The sequence below is a fragment of the Cynocephalus volans genome, chromosome 12, assembly GCF_027409185.1.
Source record: "Cynocephalus volans isolate mCynVol1 chromosome 12, mCynVol1.pri, whole genome shotgun sequence".
Lineage (NCBI taxonomy): Eukaryota > Metazoa > Chordata > Mammalia > Dermoptera > Cynocephalidae > Cynocephalus > Cynocephalus volans.
In genome coordinates, this window is record NC_084471.1 from 89,553,345 (window position 1) to 89,580,983 (window position 27,639).

At 33.9% G+C, this 27,639-nt stretch overlaps 1 protein-coding gene across 2 annotated transcripts in view; it reads left to right on the top strand.

Moving 5' to 3' along the window:
* Positions 1-1,559: 1,559 nt before the first annotated feature.
* SOX5 (SRY-box transcription factor 5) overlaps positions 1,560-27,639 on the top strand; it is a 338,183-nt gene continuing 312,103 nt past the window's right edge. For both annotated transcript variants that reach the window (XM_063075388.1, XM_063075389.1), the window contains exon 1: positions 1,560-1,790. In XM_063075388.1, the coding sequence (XP_062931458.1) occupies positions 1,560-1,790 (231 nt within the window). The remainder of the gene's footprint in view (positions 1,791-27,639) is intronic.

Consider the following 27,639-nt stretch of genomic DNA (forward strand, 5'->3'; position numbering starts at 1 on the left):
TTTATAAAATGAATGAGGGCTATTATTTATTGAGTGTCCACTCTGTGTTGAATAATAGTTATTTTTCATATGGTACACAGTTCATTTTTAAAAAGGCTTGTGAGGTAGATATAATATCTCACTTTAAAGGGGAGTAAATTGAGATAGAGAGATTAAGTCTCACAGCTAGTAAGTGGCAGAATCAGTACTTTAACCCATGATTATCTGATTCTAAAGCCCTTTTTTCCCCCCTACTGCCCTACTGTTTCTTAGTAGGATATCTTCAGTACTTGAATACATTTTTTTGTTTTGAAATTTCTAACACTAAAAATAGAATTACTGCACAATGATGAGAAGCATTTCTTTTGCGAATGCATTTTAAATTTAAGAGTCAGTGATATATACGAAGGAAGTGGTGTGGCAGTTAGTAAATATTTTCCTGCCTCTCTTTCACCTTGTCAAGAATAAGAAAGTATGATTCTATAAACACTCTTTGCTGAACAAAAAATACAGCTTTTCCAAGGTCAGATCAAGTTGTAAATACTGCAAGAGTTTTGTTTTGTTTTTAATTAAACATTTTAACTCAATTATATTTCTATGTAAAACTTTTAATGAAAGAAAAAGTATTTAACTAAAAATATTTGTCACATATTTTTAACATCTGATAATATTCTGAATCCGACTCAAGTACAAAGAAAATGTTTAATGCTTGTTTAATTATCTAAGCCCATTTTCATACAGGCCATAGCTCATCGAAACAAAACGTCCTTCTCTGGAATTTTTCCTCTTATTTCAGTATTCTAAGGAGTAAACAAGTCTGAGAATTCACATCTAAATCATTCATAGAGTTGTGAAAATAGAATTGAAATATTTTTATATTCTTACCTTTTTTTTTTAACTCCCTTGATACTTTGATATTATAACTAAATGCCAAAATTGAGTGATTTGGGAAAGTTAGAGAAAGAAAATTAAATTTCCAAATGTTTCAAGATTAACAGTGATTGTAAATTTATTCAATTCTTAAGCTTTAAACAAATAGCAAACTTTTTGTCAGTTGCTCTGAGATTTGTTTATAACTAATATTTCTACATTTCACAATAATGTTACTTCTAATAAAATGCAAATTTGTTATAATGGCAATCATTTATTTAGTTTAGTTTTGATGAAAGAAATTTTAGTGTTCTTCTTTTAAACTGCCAACAGTATTTGCTATTCATCAATGTTCTGTCCTCAATAAGGTCTATCAAAGTGTAAAACTAGATGGGTATTTTTCTTTCCTTTAAAATGGAACGGTCTTTCATTATGCAGTGTTCTTAGGTGGATTCTCTTGTTTAAGAAGCCAGAATACAAGAGAGTGCTATATTAGTGTATTATTCTCACAACAAACAAGCACTGTTCTGTTGCTACCTGCTTGGCCATTGTTTCTGATTGTGTGTGCTTTGCAGTGGTATTTGGATGGTTTCCTGCTCTCTGCTAGCACAAAAAGGCATTTCTGTTACAATGGCCCCTAACCACACAATGACGGCATTAAGGATTTATGTGGAGGTTTCATTATTTTCTCCTCTTTTGTTCCTTCCAGGATGTCTTCCAAGCGACCAGCCTCTCCGTATGGGGAAGCAGATGGAGAGGTAGCCATGGTGACAAGCAGACAGAAAGTGGAAGAAGAGGAGAGTGACGGGCTCCCAGCCTTTCACCTTCCCTTGCATGTGAGTTTTCCCAACAAGCCTCACTCTGAGGAATTTCAGCCAGTTTCTCTGCTGACGCAAGAGACTTGTGGCCATAGGACTCCCAATTCTCAGCACAATACAATGGTAGGTTTCTCATGGTCTATTGTGCCCACACTCACTTTTTGACCAGTCTACTCCCCTAACAGTTGGCTTCAGTCCTTTGCTTTATAACCATCATCTACTTAATAGCCATACGCAAGATTCACTCCTGGCATCTTAGAATTCTTTATAAATGCATTCCAATAAGGAGAAGATAGGCTATTTTTGTTTGGTTTTTTTGTTTGTTTGTTTTTTGTTTTTCAAGAATTCCTGCTTTTGAGATGCTTACAATTTAATTAGAGGAAAAAAACATACAAAATGTAAGAATAATGTTAAAAGTAACACATTCAAAACTAGTCAGTATGAAAGTTTGATGTCATATTCTTTATAATAAAAGGGTTTTTTTTCCAGATAGATTTACAATGAACATAATTTGAACAATTCCACCATGCTAAATCAAATGTTTTTCCATTTTTTGTTTTACCCAGATTGAATTCCAGTGTTCCTTACAGTACTGGGAATTTAGTAGAAGAATATATTTCACAGAGACAATAGTTTTCTAAGGTGACTGCACCAATTTCTAACCCAATCCCATCCACACTGTTGTTTTGATAATTCAGTAATTCCCTGTTGCATCCTCTTCTAGAATATGCAACTCAGGGTAATTTCCCTGGCCTCTTATTCTGGGGTCTGGATCACTGCAGAAGATTAGGAAAATGGGACTTCAAGGGCGAGAGAAGAGAAGGCAGCATAGGGTCATTGGCTGAAGCTTAAACAGCACACACAAACACAAATAAGGCATTTTTGTCCTTCTTAGCAATTTAAATACATAGAAGCACCATGTTAGTAAGGTAGCAGGGCACTTAGCTGCCAGCGAAGCTACCCTCACCTCTCAGCATGGCTGTTGGATGGATGTCACGTTTTGTGACCTCTCCTCCTTTTCAACTTCAAGGATGCCAGTGCTGTTAATTTGAACCTGATTAGACCGACAAAAATATGTTTTATTGTACATTCTTATACCTTTAAAGACTGCTCTGATTCTTTTAATTTTTCTTTTTTTTTGCTTTCTCCAGGAAATTATTGCATATCGTAAATGCACTTAGTGCTGAAATATGCCTAACTTATTTATGTTAACTGTATAATTTAAATCAACATGTATGGAATTAAATCAACAAGAAGAATCATGTATCTTTTAGTATCTGTGCAACAGACATATTTTGACGTTCACATTAGATTTGAATATGCCTCATAGTCAAAATTTCTTTGGATATTTGACTATGTGCGGAGATTTTCCCACCAACAATAATGTTTTAGCTAACCTGTATGTAACACTTACATAGAAGTGACATTTTAAGCACTTCTTAATAATGTAATAACTCATTTAACCTTCACAATGATTCAGAGAGATGTTATTAAACCCATTTTACAGATGAGGAAACTGAGGCACAGGGAGGTTAAAGAACTTGCTCCAGAACATAGCTAATAAGTTGGAGAAAGGGGGTTTACCCAAGCAGTGTGGCTTTAGAGTCCATACGTATAAACATTATATGCTGCTGCTTTTTCACAAGAGCACAGGCATATTTTATACTCTGATTATCTATTTCTTAGCAAGTTAAATCATACTATCCGTAATTCCTCCCATGAGTTCACTTTAGTTATGCGCAATGATAAAACTTTTTGTCTTCTCTCAAAAAGGCTAAACTCGGAAAAGAAAGGGGAAAAATGGGTACTGTGCAGGTCAGCAGGGTAAGGAAACCACATGCTCCATTGGCATTTCATCATTGCTAATGCATTTTCCCTCTTAATTATTTAACCATTGCCTTCTCTCGGAGAATATCCAGTTGAGAATGCTTCTTAGATGTGTTTTCCTGTGGTAGTACTATATAAGCACAACCATACAAATTTGAAAGGGTGAAAATAACTAATGATGACTAGAAGAATACCAAGAAAGATAGGAGATTATTTTGAGTACAGTCAAGGATGGGTATGAAATTGCACAATGTAGTGCCACGAGGGGACGCTGTGAGGCAGGTAATTACTGCAAATGAAACCATTCAGTTTTTAATAGAGGGTTCAGTCTAAGTAATAATGATGAACTGCCTATTTTGTACCAAGTTTTATGTTGGACACTATGGAAATAGATTTGAATAAGACACAACCTCTTTCCTCAAAGAACTCCATCTAAAGTAGAAGTCCTTAACTGGGGTCTGTGGATCTCCTGAAAATGAATGGAGAACTCCGTATATATCAGCCTACCTAAGTAGTGTTAGGGTTTCCATCAGACTCTGAAGCAGTTCTGTAACCCCAAAAGGTTAAGATCGGCTGTTCTAGAAGTTAGTGCAGTTCAGATACAAATAATTTACCTTAGTTTTAGTGACATCACCACTTATACTTTTTTTTAACTGTCTGTCTAACTGGTTTCTAAATTTGTTTCTGCCTCAAATGTTTCTTGATTCCAGCTACTTTTCATCTCTTGAGTAAATAGCTGGAAGGTTCACCTATATAATGTCAAATTTTCAGCCTCTCTTTCCAATCTTTCTTCCAACTTCCAGTAGACTTGTTTCCATGAGAAATGACTTGGATTGTTTACTTTTGAAACTAATGTGTGTCCTGTTGCTTACAGGATTTAGTCTAAAACTCCTTATCTTAGCAAAAAACTATATAGACTGGCATCAACCTATGGCTTTAATTTCCTTTTCTACCCCATCCTTCTGTGGACACAATGCTCCAGTCATACCAAACTTTCCACACATTTTCATGAACAATACCAGATGGCCTTTGAATGACACAGTTCTGCTCTTTCTACCTATAAAACTTTCTTTTCATATTTTACCTTACTGATGAATTGTGTTTTTCCTACAAGCTAAGGTTCAAAAATTGCCTTTTCTTAGGTGCTTTCACTGACCCACAAAGATCAAATGGTTACTGCATTGTTCTTTTATCCATGACACTGGTTAATATCTCTTCTCATGGTCTACTTTGTAATTTATGGATATACATGTCTGCCTTTCTATATATTGTATTTCTTCTTAAAGGAACAATCATGTTTATATTTATTTTTAGGTTCTAGGATATAATAGAAACTCAATTTATGATTAATGACTAAATGACTGAGTTTATATGAATGAGTAAATGGTAAATAAGTTTTGGGCAAAGATGTTAAAGACACTAATTCATGCTCACTATGTTTATTTTATAAAAATTTTAAAACTAAAGTAGAATCTACTAATGTAGAATGTTCAGAAAGGAGAAAGTAATGATATATTCAGCTATTAAACTGATTAAGATGTATTTTACTCATTTATCAAAACGATTGAATATATTTATAGAATTATTATTCAACATGAATACTTTCTTTTTTTTTCTGGATACCAGGCCATTGTTGTATTCACATAATAGGTCCTTTTATTTCAGTAGGGAAAGACATTCTCTATTTTTTTCCTATTCCCATTTCTTTGAAAACAGAGAATTTTCATAGGCTTTATATCATAGAGTTCAATTTAAGAAAGAAAAAAAAAACAGGTAGATTTCATCGCCTATATCCGTGTGGCATCCATATTCCATTCTCAAAAAAAGAAGAGAGATGTTAGGAGATGTCTATGTTTTATTGCTCAAATAGATTGAAGACAAAGTAAAACTATTGAGTGATCCCTATAATGCTGGATTGAAGTTATAAATACTTTCAGTGTAAAACCTAAATTGGAAAATATTTCCTCAGATAAAAGTTCTGTATACTTAATGATTGTTGCTATAAAAAGATTTGGAGGAATTAGGATTCCTTGTTTAGATTCAGGATATGCAAGTGTTAAGGTTTGGAATTAAGTCAGATAAGGATGCAGTTTTTCCTTTCTGGAACTGTGTTTATTGCTTGAGTATTATTTATGGAGGAATAAACTAAGTGCCTAGCTAAGAGCAACTCCCAAATAGCTGTAACTGGCATGAACACTAGAATTTCATTTTATTTTTGGAAGATTTTACTCACTGTTCCAGGTGCACTACTGATGAACTGTCTTACAGACATTATATACATTCACAATACTGTCAGATTTCTAATCAACATAAGATTGAGACACAGATTGTTACAATTCTGTTGGTTTCTTCTGTGAAGCTCTCATAAGATTACCAGGCAATTAATAGCAAATTTTGATTCTCATATAATCTTTAAAAAGTTAAAAGCAATGTGAAAGTCTGATTCTAACATGAGTGGGAAGGTAGTTCCTGAACTGTATTCTTATTGATGGTTGAATCTCACCTTTTCTTCTTTGCTGTTGTTTTAACATGAGTTTTGGTGACTGTCACTTCAAAGTTACAAAGACAAGCAAGAATCACTAAAATGATAGTGGCTCCTTTTTAATAATACTTCTGATATAGATAGATTTATTTGAATATGCAAAGGACTATCCAGAATATGTCCTCATGTTAATTAACATGAGTATTAATGGAAACCAGAGGAAATAGACTGAAGAGAAATCAAGTAGCAGCATCAGGAGAAGCTGCCAGGAATTCTTTGGTGGCCACTTTGGCACTCATTTTCTATCTGGTTGCATGCTATTCTGTTGGCTAGATTGTTGTTCCAATGTCAGATGTGTTGTGAAATGAGTCTTGACCACTTATGGCTACTGAATAATCAGCTGACTTTATATGTGTGTGTGTTTGTGTGTATGTGTGTATGCATGCATACACACACACACACAAACACATATGTGAAAAGCAAGCACAGTCTATCTCAGCCAAACTCTTTTGACTCCTTAAGCTACTTTTGTGTTGAGTGAACAGTACAATGCTTTAATTTAAAAAATAATTTAAGTTGCTTGCTCTGAAGATAGCTGAATTTTATTAGGAAATAAATACTTTGCATTTTTTTAACATTTAAAAATCCATTTGATTTAAAAGTATGATGTTATTAATATCTTATTTATTGTTTATACTGATGACATTTTCCTGGAATTGTTGAAGAGCTCTCGGTATTTATGTCGTAGTTTAATAATATGATGTATCTTAACGTTAATGTGCTTAAACATTACAGGAACAGTAGTTATCATAGAACAGCATTCAGTGTGAGTCAGTTTCTTCCTGAAGTCCACCAAAAGAAGAAAAAGGTGACTTTTTAAGTTGATCTTCTGTAGAGCTTGGATGTATACCTGAGACCCTGAGCATAACATTAAAGCAAGGCTCCAGTGTATGAAATCCAACCTTAAACACTGAAAGAATTCATTTTTCATTCAATGCACATGACAGAGAGGGGCTTTTACTTGCTCAGGCTCACTGTCAGATCCTAGGATTCTTTACTTACCCAAAATAATTTTAATTGCTATATTATAGCTGTGTCTTGAAATACCCTTTATATAAATTTTACTTACAATCTAACAGTCACTTATGTGTTTTTGATGTTATGTGTGAAATACTGTTCAGAAAATTTAAGAAGAAAAGGAGAAAAATGCATGTGTTACTTAAAAATAAGTCACAGAATAAGACCTTAATTATGGTATGGTAAAGATTCTCATTTTTATATGGTGCTTTTTATATGCTTTAAAATTTCTTGTTACCTTTGTATATCAAACTTAAAATAAGTTATTGTGATGCTATAATGCATACTGTTGTTAAACCAGTGTGGTGATTGTGCCAGTTCTAATAATGAGAATTTCATTGTTTAGGGAGAGCAGTCTCCTACACTCTAGACAAAAGTGTAATTACTTTTGAATGATGTGGAATGTGCCCAGTTTAATAGCATGGAGAATAGATTCAGAAAGATTCAGATAAAGTAAGCTTGGAAGCCATATGTGCAGTGTAAAATTATGATAGTAGGCAGTATAATTCTACATGCGCATACCCGATTTCACACAGTTTATCTATAAACTGTTGTTTCTGTAAGAGATAGGCTTGCTTATCTGTACAAGGCCAATTCAATTGAAACAAGGTGAAAATGGTGACAAGTTTGTATTTGTTTTTTATGGTAAATTGATGTTTATCATACAATGAAATTACATTGTTACAAACATTATTCTGTAAATGTTGTCACCAAATATCACATGATGCTGTTTATCTAGATATAATACCAGGCTTGTGTTTAAATGTAAGTGGTTCAATCTTTATACTTGCATTGTTTCTGGAAATTACCCCCAGGGCTAGCATGAATGCGGATATGTGAAAAACAATCAGCTGGGGTCCATCAACCACTGGATAAGTTGTGCAATAGATCATTTTGTCCTATTGCTATACAATTCCATTCAATCCTGTGGTGGGAGGGAAGGTGCTGTTTAACATTAAGTTGAGAAAACCTTGACGTCCACAGTATTTGAAGTAGTACTGTTAAGCGTAAAGTTAACTGGGCCTTGAGAAATTAATGGGTATATTCTCACATGAAAAAAAGCACTGTGTGGGAATTGGGAGACAGTTCAGGACACTTAATGATAGTCTACTATTAGCATCCCCACATAGTGCTATGCAGTGACAGGGGAATAGGCAAGAACTTCTAATGCTGTGATAATGGGGGGGAAACGTGTTTGCTTAAAAAGATTTGGCCTAATGGAATTTAATGGCTTTCATTTAATAGGGATGTTGCAGAAAGATCAACTCATATATATATACAATGAATACTTAACAACAAAGATATAGAAAGGAGTAACAACCAATCTCTTCCCTCGTGTAGTTTTTTGTGTAGTATGAAGGTAAGATAAGCACAAAAATCACCATAACATAATACAATAAAAAATATTAGAATCTTGGTACAGGAGATTCACAGTTGAAAGGTATCTCATTTGTGAGGATCAAAAATAGATTAATTTGAAATTGTTTCCATAGAAAACAATTACTAGATGCCTAGTTACCTAAAAACATATACACATTGAATCAATTACCATTAATGCAAGGTCTTTATAATGGAATATAGTTTTGCTTTTGCCATAAATATTTTTTTCCCACTAGAAATAACTCAGAAAAAATACAAGAGCAAGTTAAAAAAAAAAAAAAAAAAAAAGGAAAAAATATTGAACACAAAGTATACCGTGAAGGTTTTAATATAAAATTTGGGGAAATTAGTAAAATATGTGCCTCACATTAATAGGGATAAAAACAACTATTTTAGATATTGAAGTTTTAAATGTTTCTTTTCTTTATCTGGGTGGCCACCTTGAATGCAGTGGAAAGAATGATGAAATACTTGGCTAGTATACTAGAAATAACAAGGACACTAAGAAGCCATGCTGGAAACTTACGTGAATGGTGTTCCTGGTTTTGTGGAATGGATAGGTGGTCATCTTTATCTCATTTGTTATTCTCAGACCTGCATTAAAAAAGAAAAAAGAAAAGATCATTTATATTTGTAAGTTAAAAATAATGAAAAGTTTGTTTGAAACCAGACTTTATTCTGTATCATAGGTGTTTTGTTTTCAATTCTTCCTCATTTCTTCCTTTGATTCTTTACCTCTTTTGCTCCTCTTCCTTTCTCTTTCAGTTCGCCTCTATCAGAAAACATTCTTAATGGGTCCTCTTGTGGATCTCAATAGAGCCATTATCAAGAAGGGAGACAGGGTAGGAGAATCAGCACCTTTGTGCTCTGGTAATATACTTCCTTGTTATTTACGCATTTTTGCCTCTTGGGGGTTTGCCAGACCTTGAAGTCAGCCTAGATTTCTCTTATTACATGTGATTAATAAAGATCAATTGGTTTGATGAAAAAAATTTTCACTGTTTTTTACTAAACAGGTGGGTGGTGTAGTGAGTTCTTCACAAAACTAAACATTTCCTCAGTTTATTCTGAAATTGTATTATTTTATTTTTCTTTTGTGATCCAATATTGATGATAAATGGTAATTTTATTTTTAATGTCCTTGGGAAAACAAGGCTTGGAATTCTATGTTGGTTCCCAGATTATTTTTTGCAATTGCGCCTAGTGAATCCAAATGTCTGGGAACTGATGCTTTATCAGATACCTACATCCTTTACATGCCTGCTGCTCATTTCCATTTTAAATTATTTGACAGCATTTGACACTATTTTCACGCAGTTCTTGATTTAACGTAAATCTTTTTGTCTTCAAATTTCTTTCTTAAATTCAGGATTTTATAGAGATTAATTAAGGTATAAAAAATAGGGAAGGACGTCATTTCCATAACTACAAAGTAATTTTGATGTTAGTGTCACTGGATTAACTTAATATGAGTGATAACACCAGTGCATTTGTCATTATTTCTTATTTCATGCTTGCAAAAGATAGTCACCTAAGAGAATCTAAAAGGAATAGGAATCTTGCCTGATTTCTAGGAATTGGAATGAAATCAATAAGCCTCAGTAACTTAAATGTCCAAGGACATTTAAATTATGCTTGTTCCATGTTTCCTCTTGGCCATTATCAGTTAGATGCAACGCCCCATTTTATCTAAAAAAGGAAAAGTGATCTTTGTATAGAAACCTCTTTAAAAAGCATAACCATTAGCACTTCATTTGGATCTTAACAAAGTGAAGTCATAAAAATAATATAAGGAAGTATTGTATTTTCAGTATATTTTTTCCACGCATTTTGTCAATTATACTCATTCATATAATTTTCTCTTTTAAAAGTATATACAATGGCAAATACTTGGGTTTTGAGGTGATAAGTTAAAAAGATAGAAAAGATTCTTTAGAATAGAAAATCTAATAGGAAGATCCAGGGGAAAAAGCACTTTCAAAAAAACTGATTCCTTAAGAAATGATCTGAACTCAAAATGTTTAGAACACTCTTGGTGTCGCATTAGGTGAATTTAAAAACATTAAGTATATTTAAATCCTTTACTTCTTCCACAAAGTCTGAGATACTAATAATTTGTTCTGGCATAAAGCTGACATTAAAACTGAATCCATGATAGTATTTCAGTATACTACCAGTTTTGATCATCTTATGCCGTCTTTTTCTGTTTCTTGTTTTAGAAAGTAAATCCTGTTTGTATTTTCTCTATTCTACTAGACAGGGTAGAGGGAAAGCTCTTTGATATTTAAAATGGGCAATAAATATAAAGAAAGCTAACTTAAACTGACAATTGTAATTGGTCTGTTTGTTTACATATCTCCTTTCTGCAAAGTCAAAATGCTTGTTAATATTTTCCCATAGACCATTTTAGGAATGATCCATGGGAGCAGATGAGGTGTGACTATAAGGAGAGCAGCCTTGGCCAGCTCTGTGACACTGACATCACATGATAAAGTAAATGAATACAAGTGAGTGGATTTTGTGTCTTATTTAGTCAAGGCTGCTTCTGTGGCAGCAGGGCAAACAGTGTTATCATTATATAGAGAAGCAGTGTTTACTTCATTGTCTCTTCTGAGCTCTTAAAAATCCATCCTGTCTCAAGATAAAATAGTTAATCTTGTTTGTCGATATCCTTAAACTACAAAATAATATTTTAAGAGTTAATACAAAATTTTAAATGGAAGTAGGATATGAAAAATACAGGGGTATGACTCCAAAGGTACTGTTAAGTAGCTTTTTATTTATGTAAAAGATATAAATGTAAAAATTCAAAACCTATTATTAATAAGTAACAGACAAATAAGTTACAGCATTACACTTAATAATGTACTAAGCCTGGTAACCATCTCTCTGGCCACAACTAGACCTTTCCCTCTGTGTAAACATACATCCTGGAGGAGAGGAGATTACCAGGCTGTTACCAGTATCCACCTTCAGGCTTGTGGCAGTGGCTGGCATGCTTTGAACCACTAGGGACACAGGAGGCAGAGAACATGCTTTTTGTGTATCTGAGATTCTGATTTCCCTGGGTTCATCTGTAGAACATAAGAAGCAACTCTGAAAGTCTTGTGTGAACATTTCTTATAGCCTATTTTCAGACTGATAGGTGCAACTCTAATATGGGAGATTTCAAACAGCCAATGCTCTTTAGAATAAGGTACATAATAATTAATAATAATAGGAATACATAATATTTCAATGTTTTCTGTGTACCAGGCACCCTACACTTCTTACCTCAGCCAATCTTATATCAAGCCAGTGATTATCCCCAAATTACAGATGGAAAACCGTCTGGGATAGTTGACGTGACTTGCCTGATGGATAAGTGATGGAGTTTGGGTTCAGGACTTCAGAGCCCACACACTTAATTACTTTGTTCACTGCCTCCCCACTTATATAAATGTTCAAATCCTCTCTATAGTTTATCAGAATATAGTATTTTAATCGCCTTTAAATATACTTGTGGGTAGGCATATAGAACAATATTTACTAGACTATTTATTCTACCCTAATTCAGAGTTAACCTGGTTTTTTCTCTTCTTTAGCGGGCTTTAAATGGGCTGAGGCATTTGACTATTTCATAGTGTGTGCAAAAAGTTCTACATAAGCTGTTGGGCAATATACAGGATTCCAAAGGATTATTTGCCAAACCTTTCAAGTAACAATTAGTATTAATTTGTGTTCTAACTGTAAGAGAGTTGGCATGGCATAGTTGTTAAGCACATGGCCCCTAGTGAAAAAATTACTGGGTAAATTCCAGGTACTTCTGTTTGATATCTGTGTGACATTTGGCAAGTTACGGCAACATTTTAGATTATTTTTTGCCATCTGTAAAATGGGGATGATAACAATAGCATCTAACTTAGAAGGTGCTTATAATGTTTAAAGAAGTCAGTGCACATAAAGCACTCTGGTGCCTGGCATATAGCAGGTACTCAGTAAATGTTAGTTATTAAGTACGTAGAGAAATGTTTAAGTTCTATGATCTAGGAAAAAATGGTACATTGCCTTAAATGTTAGATGCATACAATTCTCATAAATTTAAATAACCTACAAGAAAACCTTAAGCTAGGAAAAAAAAAAAAAAAACACTTTTGAAATGAGAAATCAAATAGAAATATCAATCTCTTGTCATTAAAAGGAGCCCATTCGTCCAATCTGAGATACTATCTCTCAGTCAATATTTATGACAAATTCAATTATCATAAATACAAGCATACTTCAAAAAGTTGATGGAAAGATTCATATTATTTTTCATTCCTATCTGTCCACGAGTTTTTTGAGTACCCCCCATTGTTCATTGGCTGCCAAATTTTTGCTTAATGTTGTAAAAGCTGTTCAGCAACAGCAGCCACTGCTACCACCCCCATCAAAACAAAAGTCTACCTAAGCCAAGTCAAAAACAGCATTTTGATAAGATTATGAGATGTGTAATGTGGTCGTAAAGAGCCCTTAAACTGCTTGGATTCCAGTTAGAATTACAAATCACACATGCTGTGGGATCTTGTCTAAGTTTTGTAGCATCTCTGTGCTTTCATTTTCTCATGTGAAAATGGCAATGATAGAACCTCTCCATATACAGAAGTTTTAGAATTAAATAATTCAGTTCTTAAAAATGGCTTTGAACCATGCCTGACACATAGCAAGCACTTGATAGATGCTGTAGTTCTTGAATAGTTTGTCCTCTGTTGACTAATTGCTATTTTTTACCAGAACAGAAGATTGTGCTTGGGGGGGGGGGGGGGCTCTCAACAGTCGTGTTTTCTTTTTAGTAACCTGGAAGAATATTACTCAGATTCTCCTCCCGTTTTAGGTGGTTTGATAGTCTCACCAGTAAGCTCTGTCAGTATCCTCAGATGTAATTCACCTTGAACATGAGATGCAAACTCATTTAAGCTAGAAAGCTCTGTTGTCTCACTGGGGTAACATGTTTATTTTGTTCATCATTGTATCTCTAGAGTCAGGCACAGTGACTGACACACAGCAAGGATCTCAAATAGTTGAATGGATGAATGCATGCATATCTCCAAATCCCGTGCTCACAGACGACACTCCGAGTGTAGCTTTCCTTATCTAAATCTTGAAGTAATGATACTTAATTCATAGGTAGTTGTTATACCCATTAAATGAGACAATCACCTTGCACGGTGCTTGTCATATAGTGAGTGTTCTGTTAATGTGAACTCCCTTCCCGGCACCCTTCTAATCCTCTCAGCCCAGTTGCTCTCCAAATCGTGCTGATGGAAGATCACAGTCATTCTTGTGTGGCTTCATGTGTTACACTTCTCCAAAGTTTACCTGAAGAGTAATAATATCAACACAACAACACAAAACTGAACAACGTTTAGGAATAGAATATATTTTTAAATTCCTTGATTTTCCTACATGAACGTTCTAAAGGCTACATAGTGATTTTCATTAAGGACATGTTTAAGGGGCTGTGTTTATTAATATAGTTTTGTTTGCATATCTACTCTACTCACTTTTTTTTTTTACATTTCAGTTCACTTTAAAATTAGAAGTACTGTGGGGGTTCACTTCTTTGTTATATAGTATTGTATTTATTGCTTTTTAGTCCTTTGATCTTTCTTCTATTTCACCCACAAGGGCAGCTTGAGATAATGTCAAAAGGATATAATAAAAGGAAAAGGCACATTATAATGGAATTTTATAATATAGAGGCTTGCCTGTCAGAAATTTGACATGTTGCATCTAAAATTGACACACGCAACCAAAATACGTGGTCAACTACTAATTCTTGTTGACTAATCAAATTAGTCAACTACTAATTCTTGTTGACTAAACATATATCTCTGCCTTTGTTTTATTGTATAAAACTTTGACTTGTCACTTGCCTAATTGCTTATGTGGTCTTTTTATTTCCTATCATATAAACTCTTCCCTGTTCACTTATGGCCTCTTCAGTGATTCTATAATTATTTTTGTTTTACATAGATAGAAACATGTTTTTCCCCCGTTTTACATATGGTGTTTTTGCTTCATGTAGAGAGGTGACATTTTTTAAAATCCAAATTTTATTCAGTTTTACATTCTTATGTTTATAACCCAGATTATCTCCAAAATGTCCTTACCTAAAACATTTTATTGTTTTATTACTAGATTTATACCAGTAAGGATATACCAGCTTTCTTAGGGATAATCTTTAAGCAGAACTTAGTAAGACAAGCTTTGAAAACTATCATTTCTAGGAAAGTAAATCTCAAATCATGAAGCATCAGTTTAATAGCTCCCCTTGACAACTTAACACGACAGATTGAAATATAAAAGCCGATGCAAGTGGGATCAATGGATTATCTAAGTCCCTGAACATCTTCTCTTAAATTGGGGGACTTGACAGAGTGGTTGTGAGAGGGGTGTGTATTGTGCATCCCTTGTCATGTGCAGAGCATTAAGTTTTCAGAGATTAGTGCTGAGTGGATGCGGTCTACCTGGACATGATGAAGCAAGGAGAAAGAAATTGTGAGGGAATGAAAGAGAAAAAGAGGGGGCTAATATAAGAGGGGGATGGAGAGATTTACATGTGAGAACTCAGGGGGCTTTGTCATGGCAATTGTATAAAGTGATATACAGTGCAAATCGACTTGAGCATGTCCCCGGATAGCAGGCGGTTTACAGCCTCCAGGAGCTGAGATTACTGCTTTATCTTGTCATACTAAATTAACATGGCAGCACACTGTTAAACAGTGGTGACCTCTTCATCTGGGGAAATTGCTGCCTAGAAGAGAGATGGTATTTAAGTCTCTCTCTTTCTCTTTCTGTCTTTCTCTCTTTCTCTCCCCACCCCTCCTTATACCGTAAAGCATTTTAGGAATAGACTGTAGCTATTTTTAAATTATTAGAGAAAAATATTTTTATATTAAGGTGACAACAAATAGGTTTCAGTTAGATCAAATGGCCACTTAGGGTAGAATAATAAAACTGTTTTTATCCAATGTTCTAACATGATATATCAGCTTTATAAATTGGAATTTAGAACATATTTTCTGTCACTTCATTTTAATTGCTTATTGTTATTCTACAGATAGCCCGTTCGGTTATATTTCTATACTTTCTATGAGATTTGATTGGTGGTGAAAAGATAGGGGGAAGTAAGGCTAAGACACTTGTTCTCACTCCTAGTCAGTTAGATGGTCTAGGAGAACTAATAAGGAGACCAGGTTGTGCCTTCTTCCCAGAGCTTGCCAGGTACTGTTTCATTCTCTGTATTCTTTTTATTTCTTTATTAAAAGGTTTGGGAAGGAGGATGGAGAGAAAGACAGAGGAGATGAGGTCATAAGATTTGTCTCACCCCTTTGTAAGCCTGCAGCTATTCCCTTCCTGTGTTTTCTAAAATCTACATACAGGAAATATGCTAACAATTTTTCCTCTTATCTGAAAATGTTAATAAACCAATAAAATCCAATGTATAATTTTCTTTGTTCAGTAAGTGATATTGGAATTTAACTCAAAGGATGGGGAAAAGTAAAGCTTCAAAATACCGTAATATAGGTGTCTCCATACCCTTAAGTCCCCAGCTCAAGACTCTCTATTCTTAAAGTATAGCCTGAGCCATAAACTCTCTATAATTCTAGTATAAGAATGGGGTTCCATTCTTCAGTGCCTGTGATTCAAGGTTTAGGCCCTAGAAATACACAAGACCATTTAACTTGTGAGGGGTGTGGAAAAAGGGAAATATATTTTTTTCATTTTTCTTGATAAGTTGCTTCCTCCTACCCACTGTCCACTCCCTACCTTTTCAACAAGTTAGCATGCTGCCAGAACTGTGAAAAAGAAAACACACATAAATTTAGGAATGACCTAACTAGTTAAATCCATCCTAATATGCCCTGGTACCATATAGTTTGACTAATGCAGGAATTTTAATGTCAGGGCAATTTGCTTATGTGCAACATTGTTATAAAAATGGTGTTTTCCAAAGAAAAGAAAAAAAAGAAAAATGACCTAAATTTATCTCAAGTTGCCTTTGTATGCCATATATTATTTGGGAGCTAATATTTACAAGTTACTGTTGAAGTCGTTTTCTTCTTCCTTAGTGTTTTAGTCCGTTTAGTGTTGCTATAACAGAATACCTGAGACTAGGTAATTTATAAAGAAGAGAGGTTTATTTGGCTTACAATTTTGGGATAGCTGCATCTGGTGTGGGCCTCAGGTTGCTTCTATTCATTGCGGAAAGTGGCAGGTGGCAGTGGGTACAAGCAGATCACATGGCTAGAGGAAGCAAGAGAGAGAGAGAAGGTGCCAGGGTCTTTGTAAGCAACGAGCTCTCGTGGGAACTAATAGAGCGAGAACTCACTCATTAATCCCCCCTCCCCCAGGGAGAGCATTAATCCATTCATGAGGGATCCACCCCCATGACTCAATCAGTTTCCAACACTGACACATTGGAGATCAAATCTCCACATGAGTTTTGGAGGGGACAACACAGCCAAACTCCATCACCTAGGGGTTTTTGTTTGTTTGTTTGTTTGTTTGTTTTTTAATTAACTCTTTTAGTTAAAATAGATTTTCACTAAGTAGCTGCTATCTCCTTCCTTTAAGTTTTTCTAACCAATAAGTAATTATTTTACTTAAGTTCAGGACTTAGAGGTAAGTTGATATGGCATTATCAGAAACATTAAGCTTTTCACTATTTCTCAGTTCAAATTTCAATTTATTTTTTCAATAAATATATTTAATGAGCACTGTGCACATTCCTATAGTAAAACTTTGAAGGATTTCTTTCATATAAATTGTGAATTTGATATAGAAAGCCATGGAGGATGGATACTACTTTATATCTTATGAAACAGTAATATGTCAGAATGTAATAGGCGAAGACCCTGGCAGACTTCACTATCACCTCATAACTCATATCCGTGAGGAGCAGCCTGAGTGTCAGGCAGCCACTACCACCTGAAATATGAATGGTAGAGATCCTTATTTTGGGATGCCTGCAATAAGTAGAATTTTGGAATATTAGAGATTCTTTTTGGAGGAGATCCTTAATATTCAGAAAGTCAGCGTGATGTAGTATTTCCGATAAAAAGCAGAAAACCTAAAAAAAAAAAAAGAGAGAAGAAAAAATATAAACACACAGAAAGAGAAAGCCTATACAACAGAAGTAAAAACAGTTGTCAGATATTACACTAAGTGTAAATGGGTAAACTTACTTTAAAAAATTAATATTTTCTGGATTTGTTTAAATCTAGCTCTATATTTCTTTGACACACAACACACACAAAACAAAATAACATGGAAATAAGTAAAAAGAAGGTTAACAATATACTAGGCACTACAGATAGAAATCAGAGGTGGCATTATTATTTACAAGACCAAATTGAATGAAATTCATGGGATATAGTCCTTTGATGTTGTTATATAGAGATATAATGTCATAACTATTTATACACTAAATTAACTACATAAAGGAAAAAGTTACTTTAATATATTGACCTCTAGAAAGGAAAAAATATTAGATATATTAGATATTAACAGAAACAATATAATACTGAAATATTTTAAAGTACATTTTTCTCTTTGACTGATGGATTAGGTAGACCACAAAGACATGGAGGATTTGATAAATATAGTTAATAAGGTTGACTTGTTGTCCACCTATGTATACATCACTTCAAAACTATTAAGAAACTACACCACTGAATCATTTTTGTGTGAAAATAAGAATCAAAATACAGCTGCTTAATAAATAAAAGTATAAACTTGTGTGAAATGATTAAAGTTTTAACATTAGGGAAATTTATAATTTTAAATGTCTTCCTTATTAAATGTGATGAATGGAGGGGTGAAGCATTTAATGCTAGAAGCAGAGAAATATATTATGAAGTAAACCAAAAATAAATATATGAACTGGGAGAAATTAGGCAAACTTTTCCCTAGATTAATAAATGAAAAAGAGCAAATGCTGATGCACAACATTAGAAATGATAAAAGATAATGTTGTTATAATCATGGAGATATTATAAATTATTGTAATATAGTCTAGTATTTTCAAAATTGTTTTCCAAAGAACACATGTTCCACACAATGTCCAAGACAAAGGTTCTATAGTGAAATCCATTTGGAAAGCACTTCATAATGTGTCCCACTTTTTGATATTCACATTCCACATGAGATATTAAAGGTTTTGAGAAGTGAGGTCTGTTAGTCAGAGAGCTAGTTAATTTTACCTTGCATGATGTTTTCTACACCTAATCAGAGGACACTTCTTTAGTATATCTCTTATTAAATAAATCACTGGGAAGTAATATTTCATTGAACTCACACTAGCACATGTAGCTATCTAAAATTATTTATCAATAAATTTGAGAATCTTGTTAAAAGGTATGACTTCATAGGACTACAAAAATTAAGAAACCTAAACAAACTCTATTTGTGAAAGACTTTTTTTTTAAGTCAAACAATAATCTCCAAAAATGGCAGGTATTTTCAACTTCTAAGGAACAGAGAATTCTCATGCTGTATAAACTCTTTCCTGGAGCAAAGATAAATAAATAAATACATTTAAACTTTTCCACAAGTAGCGTAACTGCAATACCCCCCTCCAAAACAAAAACCAAAAAGAAACCCAGAAAATAAGTTCTATGTACACTTTGCCAATAGATGTAAAAATTCCAAGTAAAATTAGAGAAAGTTATAAGCACCTTTTACTAGACTTTTAACAGACCATATCTAAAAATAGTTAATTTGGAGAATGCAAGAAGAGTTTGTGAAGAAGAAATATGTATTAGCATAAGCTATATTAGGAACCAACAAGCTGCTGCTTGTTGGTCAAATCTGGCCCAACACCTGTATTTGTAATAAAGTTTTATTGAACAGAGACACATTCATTTATTTACATAGTGTCCATGGCTGCTTTTGTGCTGTAATGGAAGCCTTGAGTAGTTGCAACAGAGGCCCAGTAGTCTGTAAAGCCAAAAATATTTACTATGTGGCCTTTTACAGAGAAATTTTGCCAACCACTGGTGTATCCTCACTGGCCAAAGGGGAAACTTACATGAAAATACTCAGAAAGGCATTTAATAAACTCTATCATCTACTGCTTATACAATTTTTGTAAATAATTAATAGTGATATTGTTACTATCTCAAACAAACAGATGCTTCAAACTTAATGGCAAAATTCTCTAGTTCCCTTTAGAGTCAGGGATAACCCAGGTGTGCTCTCTATCACTACTTTGATTTAATATTATTTTAGCAAGTTTCTCCCTTCCTTCCCTCTTTCCTTCCTTCTTTCCGTCTTTCCTTCCTTCCTTCCTTCCTTCCTTCCTTCCTTCCTTCCTTCCTTCCTTCCTTCCTTCCTTCCTTCCTTCCTTCCTTCCTTCCTTCCTTCCTTTTCCTCTTTCCCTCCCTCCTTTCTTCCTTCCTTTCTTTCAATCCAGAAAAAATAGTGGAACTTTTACTCAAGAAAAAGTGAGGATTCTTCCCCCCAGAATTTTAAGACATTTTAATTAGGGAAAAAAAAAAAAAAAAAAAACAGGGGAATTTTGCCAGAATTATAGAACCTAAAATCCTTAGGTATCTAACGAAAATCTTCTGGCAGACAACTTTCTAATGATACAAGAAAAATGGTTTTCTCTTTGATTTTATTTTTATTTTATTTTTTAGCAAGCTTAATTTACAGTTTCTCTTGATAATGCCTCTTTATGGGTTATTGTTTTTAAATTACAAGATTCTACTTCATGATTATTAAACACAAATTTTCTGCTTGTTATAAGGTTACTTTCACTTCCATAGACAGAGAAAAACTGCTCCTCAGCTATTTGTTACACGTGTAACATAAGGTAAACTACACGATCTTAATTTAAGATGCCCAGAGAAAATCTACTGTCCTTTGGTCATAACCTTGAGCCAGTACCAGGAAGTAGAATGAAGGTTGATGAATTACTCTTAAATTCTTCATTGTTCCTAGAAAATGTCTGTGTAGGACACGTAAAGCCTGATGTCTTTTGAGCTATAGAAGAATATGCACTCAATAAATTTCTATTGCCATTTCCACCCCTTCTTGGGGATTCAGTATTTTGGTTGGAAAACAGTATGGATACCTACCAGAAATTGAGGAGTTTACTTTAGGTACAGTCTTTTTCAGAGTATTTTCTTACGATTCATAGGACTAATCCTTTCCCTTAAGCCTTCCCTAATCTTGGCTCAGGTATAAATATTTTCCCTGGATAGTATATTTACACTCGGTAGAGTCCCTGGATTCTCCTTGTGCCTCTTTAAACTCATTTTAGGATCTACATCATCTTGGAATCATTTTCTCACTCTAATTCCTTCGTGTAACTCTAGCTTTTGGAAAAAGTCCCTTCAAAATTGCTTCTTGTAATCTTTCAGATTTCTCTTCTACACGGTAGGTCTTCAACTATTGGATGAAATCTATCATGTCTTCATTAAATTTTCTTTTCCCATTTCTTTCATTTTTAATGAATTTTAAAAAGGGAATAGTTTAATTGGGCCCCCCTCAAATGTCATAGAGATTTCTAACAGCAGCCAGGTTACTAATTTTTTTTTTCATGTATATAAAGAACTGTATTTATAGCCAACTATTTTATTTTCACTTTATTGATGACACAAATCCTTTTGTTATTGTTGCTGTAGTATCTTTCTTTCTTTATTTAACTTATTTATTTATTTACTAGCCCCCACTTATGAGTGGGGACATGCAGTATTTGTTTCTGTGCCTGGCTTATTTCACGTATCATAGTTTTCTCTAAGTTCATCCATGTTGCTGTGAATGGCAGAACTTCATTCTTTTTTATCGGTAAAGTAATATTTCATTGTCTGTGTATACCACATTTCCCTTATCCAGCCATCCATCTATGGACATTTAGGTTGGTCCCAACTCTTGGCTATTACAGTGTTCTGTGTATAGTGTTTCACTGAACTTGATTGCCTCAAATCCACAACCAGGAGTAACCACCCAAGGACAAAATGGGCCACTGGGATTGATTTCTTCTTTGAGTAGCTGTAGTGTCAGTTTATTAAGCGTAAATAAACAAATATTCTTTTAATATTTGTTTATACTTAGTAAATTATTTACGTGAGAATGTTCACCTAAGAATTTAGATGAGGATATATCATTTTAATCTTATCAGAAATGAATTTTCTTCAGGTTTCTAGGCCAGGGGAAAATTATCTTCATCTTTCCCCTTTTAATGTGATATTATTTGTCTTTATACATTTTCTCATGCTTGCTTCTCATCCCTTGCTCTATTACATAAGGGAATTTAGTTTTGTGAATCACCATCTTTCAAGTACCTAATGTTCAACATTTTTTAATTGAGAAAATCCACTGCAAACAATCTCACAGTTAACCATACTTCTATCAAAGGGCCTATAACTCAATGGTAAAGTCCATTTGGTGAAAGTATTTTATAATCAAATTATTGGAAGGTTCTTTACTTAATAATAAGTCAAATGCCGATATCATAATGACCAATTAACCACATGTGGTTTTTCAAACCTGCTTTGTGAATCTCTTAAACATCATTGATACTCGTGAGCTTTACATAGCTCTTTCCACAGTGGTAGCAATTCTTTACCAGTAGGCTCCTGTTTGTCCTTTGTGACAAATAAAATAAAATAATATAATGCAGAAATAATAGAAACTGTTTGATTTAAGAAAGAATATAGTATGGAAATTAGGATATATGCAAGGAAATTGCAATGGAGGTGTTGGTGAGAAAGATTTCCTTGGCTGCAGACATACAAGCTGGTATTTTATAATTAAGGTTTATTAATGTGTAAACAAGTAGTTTATTTTTGGTGTCAGCAATGACACTGCAGTTATTTCTTGATCCTAAAATCAAATGTGATATTGATTTAATGAAAAATTCAAATATCAAACCTAAGTTACAGTGAAAAAGAAAAAGTATTTTTGTTAGCTAGAAATAATGTAACTTTTAAGAATGATTTCTTTTCTTTGCTAAGACTGCCTCACTTGAGGAAAGTAAGATATTAAACTAACCTGTGCAGTATTTTATAGGTTTAGAGTTTGAGAGCAAATGTCATTTTGATCATTTATGCAATCGGTGAAAATATTTTATTCCACTGGTCAGGCTTTAATTGGACATTGAATACGGAGATGATCTATGAGAGATGTTTATCATCCTTTTGATTTCCAGGGTGTATCTGGCTAATCTGGCTGCCTAAGGTTGGTACCTCCTTTTCTTGCACAGTTCCATATGCAGAATTCCATATTCAGTTCCATATTCAGAATTCTTTTGAAGATACCCATCTTCCCAATTGTCTAAAATCAAGAGTATGTTAGTAACTTTGTGATAGGACTCCCAAGCTGAATAGTAAACTGGTTACCAAACAGTCCAGCTAAATGATCATAAAAGTGTATACTAAGTTTCTGTGATGTCACAGTCCATGAAAATCATGGAGGAAAAGCCTTTAAATGTAAATCAATTAGCCACTGTGTTACAGTTCTACTGCAAGTGTGTACCCAGAACAAATATAGTTTTCAATTATTTGGAATGCTTTATCTTATATCAAACCGTAAGAGAGACTACATTTCCAGGTCTTTTTTTTTTTTTTTTTTTTTTTTTTGTCCTTTTTTGTGACCGCGCTCAGCCAGTGAGCGAACCAACCATCCCTATATAGGATCCAAACCCGCGGCGGGAGCGCGCTGCGCTCCCAGCGCCGCACTCTCCCGAGTGAGCCATGGGGTCGGCCCCATTTTCAGGTCTTTTAATGACAAATAATATAACTTCTGGAAGAAGAGAAGCAGTCCCATTATATATGTGGTTATGCTTGTATTTTTGAGTATTGATGGTGAAAGCTCCTAAAATCATCAGCAAATTGAAGGTACAGAAATAGACAAATATAATGTGCAAAAAGATTCAGTGAGAATAAATGTAATATAATGCTTCTGTTAAGTCAAGCTTTGCAAAGATGTTATACTGCCAGATGTTCTTAGAATATAATAATAAGAAAGAAAATATAGTTGAGAAGAAAACTGAAAGTCATAGACAGGGCCAACTTATCCATTAATCACTGTAGGCATAGTACCCAGAGCCCACAATCCTTTCAGGACTCCATGAAAATGTTTTGATTTCTTTTAAAATCAGAAGAAAAAGTGAACTTGTAGGTTGAAGAAAATGTTTTAATATGTAATACTCATATACTTGTTTTTATACCAATCGAGTTATAAAATTAATTTAAAACTATTCTTTTCTTTTATTTGTTTAATTTTATGGAGGAAGGCGTTTACAAAGGAAAAGCTTCTTGCTAGGGCCCAGAAAAATAGTGATGTGGCCCTGGTAGTACGGTGAAACACAGAGAACCAATTTTGAAAAAATGTTACAAAGATGTCTTTTTTATACACCTCCTACCGCTTCCTTTTTTCTCCTTTCATTTCCTCTTATGCACCCTTTTACACTTCATGTTTAATCAGTCTGGGTCTGAAATGGATATGTCATTCTTACTTACAGGTCAGTTTGTTATGTAATCCCTCAGTAGCTTGAATCATGATATTGACCAACTGATCTCAGTAGTCATCTGCTGCCTAGTGTAAAACAAAGATCAAGTCATTTTTCTTTTTAGACCCCTGTCAATTCATTTGCATATTGCATAAAATGTAGCAGTTATACATATAGGTGGGAATTTTCAGCAAGTCTACATAATACAATTAATGAGACAAAGGAAACAAAATTTTACAAAAACAAAACGAGATGTTAATTTTATACTATTTTTCTTTCTATGTTCTTTTTCTTCCGTACTTGCTGGGTAGTTCATTCAGGCATAATGAAAGAATCAAAAGCTGATGTCAAAAAGAAAACTTGATTATTTGTAATTGAGATGGTTTTAACTTTAATATTTGAGCTATACGTAAGTGTTTAGTTTATATACTTTTCTCAAAAGTATTGCTTATTAATTTTTGAAGAAAATATATGCCTTCAGTTTTTTAATTTTATAATTTGAAAAGACAATGGTTCCTTTATCTGATTTTGAATAGTTAAGCATTTCTGTTACATTGAAATAGCTACCAGATTTCTATGGTGGATAAGGGGATTTTTATATGATCCTTGTAATTATAAAGAGATTTCCTTGGTGAGTGAAGTGCCTCATTTACAAACCTCTCCTGAGGGGGGGAAAAAAAAATATATATATATATATATCATAGTAAATCTTACATAAGTAGCAATAGTGAAAAAATTGAAAGATCAGTACAACCAGAAGTCATAGCTAAGAAATATGAACATGCAAAACCACTTGGAATGGCACAAATTCAATTTAGTATAAACTTTAACACCAAGTCCTGTTTCCATGTCTGACCACCTAGTCTGCATAGCTAACGGGAAAAAGTCGGTTGAATAGTTATTATAGAATTGTGATAAAAACCTTAGACCTTGTAGCTCAAATGACTCAGCTGCAATGTTGGACCATGTGAGTGGATCTACATAGGTTATCTGGTTAGCCTAAGTAGTTTGAAAAGTTGTAGACACACACACACACACACACACACACACACACACACACACACACACACACACACACCTTGATATATAAGATTATATATATAATCTTATATATCAAGATTATAATTCAGAATTATCTTCTTATTTTTATTACTTTACAATTTGCAATGTTACATGATTTCTTGTCTGAAAGGGGAATGAGTAGATTTAAGAGTTTGCATTCATAGTGAAATGTGTTAGGCATTTGAAAGGCCTCTAGGTTTATAATGGAAAGCAAAAAATTTTTTTGCTTCTGTATAGAGAAAAAGTTTTGAAATTATGTATAATCCTCAGTCTTACTTGTGTTTCTGCCCCATTCCCTCATCTCCACCATATTCTAGTTGAATTCCAGATGGTTTCTCAATAATACGTTAAATCGATGAGAAATAATTCAACTTTCCTTTTACTGATGATAGATGTCTGTATACTCAGTTTTTTCTTCATTTTATTTTCAATTAATTATCTTCCCCAGTCTTTTTTTTCATTCCAAGCACCTTCTATATTTAGCTCTCACTTCGGTACTCTCTAATACTGTTTGCACCTCAGGTGCATTCTGAGTACACGTTTAATGTGAGATTGTGGCAAAGGAGGTCATGTTCTCCCTAAATCTTAAATGCTTTGTCCTTCAGTGTAATGACAGGGGTGAGAGGTCATTTCAATTAAACTAACATTTATTATCTCCTATACAATATGTTGGAGGCCAACATGAAAAAAGCTCATTTTCGTCCTCTGGGAACTCACAATCTGGTGAGGTAAATGGATGCACATAGAGTGTACTGCAAAAAGTTTGTGGAAAAAGAGAATCAAAAGATAATATGAATCGTTCCATGAACTTTTTGAAGTATCCTTGTGAAAGTCCTAATCAAGGATGCGATAATACTATGGTGAGTGTTACAGATGGAAGGATAAGTGACACGTTGTGGGAGTTTATGGGGGAAGAACAACATTTTCTCCCTGAAGGAGAAAAGGGAAGTGCTGGCATATGGTTCTAGAGCAGTGCTACTCAAAAACGTGGTCTGTGCTGCTTCCTTCATCAAGAAAGTCAGCCAAACTAAACAGGGTGCTTAGTGATAGATTCGATTTCCATTCTGGGGCAGCTTCTTATCTTGTGTGGACCACTGCTTCATGGATCATCCTTCTAGAGGACCATGGCACACATCCAATATATGTGTACAAATTACAGTACATCAGATGCAAATGGGGTCAATTTCAACAGTGGGATGGATAGTAGGGTTCACAGGAGGTTTTCAGTGGGAGGGTAGAGATAAAGACTTCCTAAAAACTGAGATCTTTGAACGGTGTCTTGAAGGATAAGTATGATTTGAAAATGAGAGATGAGATGGAGGAAAATTGAGGGGAAGGAGATATTTCAAGTACAGTGAAGGAAAAAAGCTCACAATAAGAAACATGTTTTAGGTATGTTGTGAAAGTTATGTAGTGTACAACCTATACTACTATTTGTCTTTCAGGGGATTTCTGGGTATGTGTGTGTAACACTAGGCAATTTAATTTATTTAATGTAGAGTGAGCTTTCAAGGAGTCTAGTAAAAAGGAAATAACATTGATCAAAACTAAAATATGGGCTAGGAATTATGTTAAACATTTGCATTCACTGTGTTATGTATCTGTACAATCTTCTGCAAAGAAACTATCATTATTACCATTTTACTGATGTCAGTATAGAAGTCGAGACAATAAAATGAAGTCACACAGCCAGTAAGAATGGGTGTGACTTGAAAGACTATGTTTTAATGGGGAAAAGTTGAAAAGGTAATGGCCAAATTTCAGGGGGCCTTGAATGCTGTCAGAAGTTTGGAATTTACAATCCGTAATTCCTGGGCAATCATGAAAGTTTTGGGATGTATAAATGGCTTTATAAAAATCCTATGTCATGAACTAAATATTAACTTATAATTTAGTTTAGACTCTAAATATATATCTTCAGAAAAGAGTGAAAAAAAAAGTCTGATCTTTAGTTTATTTCCAGACCAGAACCATGGAAGCAGAGTTGGACCAGAGTTCAGTACAGGGTAGGGTGTGAATGAAGGGAGATGGATGTTTCGTTTAAGAAAATCCCTCAAATATTTTGGCTGGTAATTGTCTTATTTGTAGTTTAGTGAAAGACATAAAGTGTAAAGTAAATTCCGTGAAATAACATTTTTTGTCGGTTATGTATCAGAAAAATACTTGTACATGTAACTAAGGATCCAATTCAATTATACAGAGATCGCCACAAGCAAAAGCAAGTGGAAAGTAAGAGCGGGTTTTGTGAAGAGTATGAGAAATAACGAAAAGTATCTATATTTATTTCTCTGGCTTTACCAAAAAAATAAAAAGTCATTTCTGCTTGCTTCAAAATAGTTGCAATATATTTTCTTCACAGCCTTAAAGTTATTTATTCTGCCAAGACTGGTCAGGTATGGACAAATGAGGTAAATAATTAAGCATTTTAGGGTAATCCAAGAAAAGGAAACCTTAAGTGTTTTGTTTTTCCCAGAACTACTGAGTGATACCATGAAATAGAACAGTTCACTACAGGTAGAAAAGGTGAAATAGGAAATCTGATTAAACCAGATAATATTAAAAGGAGTTAAAGTTTTTATACATTTGTTGATAGAAAGCAACATAAAAGGAGAGAAGAAAGGAAGGAAATAAAAGTTATGATTTTTGTTATTCACATATTCTTC